The 4,671-nt window shown below is 33.8% G+C and overlaps 1 protein-coding gene across 1 annotated transcript; it reads left to right on the forward strand.

Moving 5' to 3' along the window:
* Positions 1-1,238: 1,238 nt before the first annotated feature.
* Positions 1,239-4,334, forward strand: LOC141401476 (uncharacterized). The gene is made up of 2 exons (XM_073981740.1): positions 1,239-2,873; positions 4,145-4,334. Exons 1-2 carry the CDS (start codon positions 1,967-1,969, stop codon positions 4,276-4,278), a joined length of 1,041 nt encoding a protein of 346 aa, XP_073837841.1. The 5' UTR covers positions 1,239-1,966; the 3' UTR covers positions 4,279-4,334.
* The last annotated feature ends 337 nt before the right edge of the window (positions 4,335-4,671 follow it).

Raw genomic sequence — 4,671 nt, forward strand, 5'->3', positions numbered from 1 at the left:
GCAAAAGAACGATTCACAGAAGAACGGCAGACGCCTGCTTATTCAGTTAGCAAAAAAAAAAACTTTCATATCGACTAAAAATGAAGGAGCCAGACTGGAAGACCCATTTGAACTGGAGTAGAAAAAATCGAGGACTGTTAGGTTTTCCGATGAATCCATGATTAATTTAAAGTAGTCAGATGGTAAAAGGCGTGGGCCAAATTGGCAACCGTTACATCCTAAATATTGCAAAGACACTGTAAAACATGGAGGCAGAAGGGTTTTTTGCTTGTCGTCGGCTGAATAAGTCGGCGTCTAGCGTTCTTCTGTGAATCGTTCTTTTGCTAATTTTTAAACCTAAGCGATTTTATATTTGACAAGAGGATGCTGTAGCATCACTTTTGGATGAATATGAACATTATCGGCTAATGTTTTGGTATAGCCCCCTTATAGCGGTACCTTCCGATCTTCGGTATTTTGGATATTTAAGCCACATTTTCCTACTAAATTAGCTGTAATTTAGTACTTAGGGTTCCTAGTGGTCACTAAACATACACACCAAAAACCTGGGTCCACGTTTGGGTATAGCTGCCATATAACGGTAACTTCCAATTTTCAGTATTTTGGGGATTTAAGCTAAATTTTCCGAAAATCAATTATTTCGCCTGCAATAATTAATAATTTAGTATCCTCTATGTCTAAAAGATGTGATTGTATCATCCAGAATAGAGGATACGCAACGAAATATTGATTTCAATAGTTTTTGTTGTACCTCAAATTGGGGGGTGCTTTCGTTTTGTCCGCTTATATTTGCGACCTAAAATGTTTTTTGAATTTTAACTTTTGTTTATTAAATTTTTAATTCCTTATTTTTGTGTTTTCCAATAACAAAGATATAAACAAGTAAAAAGAAAAATAAAAAATAAATTTATTACTTTGTACTCTTAAAAAAATTATCATTTAAAAAAATGTACTGAGGGGGTGCTTTAGTATTGGCCGATACTGATATGGTAAAACCATTTATATTCATACATATTTTGAATTGTTGCCTTGTTTTATGAATTTTTAATTATTTATTGTACTTAAAATGTTATGTTTTTAACTTATGCTTATTAAATAAAGCGATAATATGAACTGAAATAAATGCTTTTTAAATTGCCGATTTTTTGCCGATTTCGAAATTTTTTGCCGATTTTGCCGATTTTGGCACCCGAAAAGTGCCGATTTTCGACCAAACTTATCTGGCATCCCTGCACACCAGTGTTATTTAAACGTTCAACGAAACCGGTGGTTGCATGTGTCAAACGCAAACAAGCACACAATGACTTTTTATAAAATCGCGTTCAATTCTGATGTGATGATTCATATTTATAAATTGTTAAGCTTTGGCGATCAGCTAAGGCTAGCACAAGTCGATGCAAATCTACGAAGCATCTTCTTGCAATACATATCGCCAATATGTTATAACAAATTGACTGTTAGGAAATTAGAGAGAGGCTATTATATGGTTTCCAATGGCATGGATACAGATCGCAGTTGGATTCAAAACTCAAGCGATTTTGAGCAATTTCAGCAATTTTATGGCAGCACTGTGTGCGACTTGTTTGCATATATTCCTGTACGAATGGAATTCTTTAAAAATCTCGTCAAACTGGACTGCTACTACATTTATACCATTACACAAGATGCTATGGTCCAACTAACCAATAATTTGCCGAATCTGGAAGAGTTACAAGTTTATGCAGTAGAATTTGAGACTGAACCACCAAATGACTGTATAGCACGTGCTATAGTTAATGAACTTTAACGTTTTCCAAAGTTGAAAATACTTGTACTGAGTGTTCTAATTTGCAGCTACGAGATAAAATTTAAAGATTTTTATGAAATTGTGACGCAACTTCCTTTGGAAGTAATAGAGATCAATTTTCCAATATTATTTGATACGGATGATAATGAATTAGAGTTGCAACAATCACCGTTACCTTTAATGCAATTGGAAACAGGTAACAATGGAATTGATAGGAGTTACATTTCAATGCTAAATAATTTTCCGAATTTGAACATTTTAAACATAAACGAATGTTGCAATGAAATGTTGCGTGCTTTAAACAGATTAACACAACTCCATCAACTGACTATATGCAACACTGATTTCCGTGAAGAAGCAAATGTTATTTTGCCACCAAATCTTACTACACTTCATCTTATCTCTTGTAAGGGTCTTTTGCTAGACCATTTACAACAATTCCTGCAAGAAAATTCATATTCCAAACTAATTGAATTTGTCACAATTGGAACGGATTTTCGAATTAAAGAATTTAAAGAACTACATATATCTTCTCGTATAAAAACATTGAATATTGAAGGATTTGATTTGAATCACTTTCGTTCACCATTTGTGGAGAATTCAGCATTGGAGAATTTAACATGGCATGGTTTTGGAAGGCGTTTTGCAATGTTTAACTCTATTTCGTTATGCCACAATTTACACACGCTGGACATGCGAAACGGATATTTGGCATTGGAGACTCTACTTAATTGTACAAATCTAAAAAAGTTATCACTGGATCGTATCATGCCTGATCAAGAATTTTATGTTATTCATATTTTGCAAGATTTGCCGTTATTGCGGGAACTTGTAGTTCAACAGATTGTAAAGTCATCCTGTACATCGTTGCAAGCCGTGGTTACCTGTGTCAGCAGTATCAAAATAATTGGTTTTAAACACTTCGATGACATACTGGGTTTTTGGTTCGATATGTTTTCCTTGAATCCTCAATTAGAGTTACAATTGCAATGTGACGTACATGATCGCAATAGACTGCAATATTTGATACAACATGAAAAGTTCCCTCGCAACTTACGAAAAATACAAATTTTTGGATTTACAGTGGGTAAGTAGTACTATTAGTGAGTTGGAAAACAACATATTGTCACTAGAGTTGTGTAGTTCGGGAATGAACTAGTTCCAAGGAACCATTCCGGACAAGGAACTATATCCAGTTCTTGCGTTTATATAGTTCCTTTAGTTCATATAGTTCCTTCGATTCTTCTCGTTCCTTCAATTTGAAGCCTACGTCGATCTTTCGTCGTTGCTGTTTTTTCGCTGCAACTTATTTATTTTTATGTCATTCATCCACCAAACCATATTTGGAACAAAGGAAACAAAAAGAGCTACGAAAGAGGAAGATTCGTTGAACTATTTCGATCTCGGAACTATTTTAAACTATATTGAGGCACTAGTTCCTTTTGGGAAAAGGAACTAGATTGCCCAACTCTAATCGCCACCATAAATGTCAAAAGTCGTAACTAACAAAATAATAATTTTACAGGAGAAGCAAAAAAAACTTTATAAAATGGGATTATTGGATATTATCAATCATGTACGAATGGAAGTAAATTATGAAACCAAAACCGCGGAACCGCTTGGTTCTGTGCATCCGTCTTTACAACAAACTCTGCAATGGGATAACATTTGCGAAATGCATTTTCTTGAATACGATCGGTGTTTTTAACGTAGAAGCTTGAAATTTTGCAAGAGCATGTATTTTAGTCTTATGTATTAGATTCAATCAAAAAACTAATTATGACATTTTTGGAAATACGACTTCAGGCATTTATGGTGACGATATGACTTACTATGCCTCGGGTTGCTATTAATATTTCGTGTCAACTGAAAACAGTAAAACACCTAATACATACAATTCTTAAAGATGCACATTTGTTCCAGTATCATAGACTAATGAATACATAGACGAAGGAATACTCAATTTTGCGCAGTCAAGCTACTCAAACACGAAAACTCAAAAAAGTTCGAAGACGATTTTTGCGGAAAATGGCAATATTTTCATGGATATTTTTGTATTAGGATATTGTTCCCATCAAAAACTAAACCTAAGTTGTCTTTTGCCAGAAAAAAATATTTATTATATTCTTTGGCATTTTATTTTGAGTTTCTTTTTCAGCATACTCAATTCGAACATACTCAGTGAGAGCATTCCTTCGTCTATGTTTTCATTAGTCTATGGCAGTATATTTTCAAAAATGTCGTAAATTGATAAATATTCTGTGTTTTGCAGTAGTAGCAGTAGCAGCCCTCAACTAGAGATAAAATTTATTTTGAATTTTAATTTATCAGATTACTATCTTTCTTGTATTTTTCCAGATTGCAGTAAATTGAGGAATAATTTCGAATCGGTATGGAAAACAATTAGCTACCCTTTAGAAGATTATGAGAATGATCATCCTTATCGAAGCGAATGCAATATAATAATGTCCAGAAATACAAAATTAATGTAATATTAAAAATACCCGTCTTTTAATAAAATTTGTCATTACACTATGCAACACGAAAATTATTAGCTATATTCTGACACCGTAGCGCGATAGAAGACCGTAAAAGAGAAGACACGTGACTCGTCGTTTTTCCCTATCTCATCAGCTTTTGGGGTAATATGCCTCCAAAGGTTTGAGGCTTTCATGTCAAAAGGGGTTATTTTGTCGGGACTATATCTTCCAAACCGTTACAAAATTTGATTAACTTTCAGAGGCAAAGTTGTAGCACTTGTCTTAAAGAACAAAAATTGTGAACACATAAAATACCTCAAACTTCATCTGCAAGGTCAAATTTCCTTTAAATTTGTTTTTCTGGTTGTGGTCTACAGATATCAAACCGATCAAAATTGTGGCAAA

This window comes from Musca autumnalis, unplaced genomic scaffold (genome assembly GCF_047663935.1).
Source record: "Musca autumnalis isolate F117 unplaced genomic scaffold, ASM4766393v1 scaffold_4, whole genome shotgun sequence".
In the NCBI taxonomy this organism is placed as follows: Eukaryota; Metazoa; Arthropoda; class Insecta; order Diptera; family Muscidae; genus Musca; species Musca autumnalis.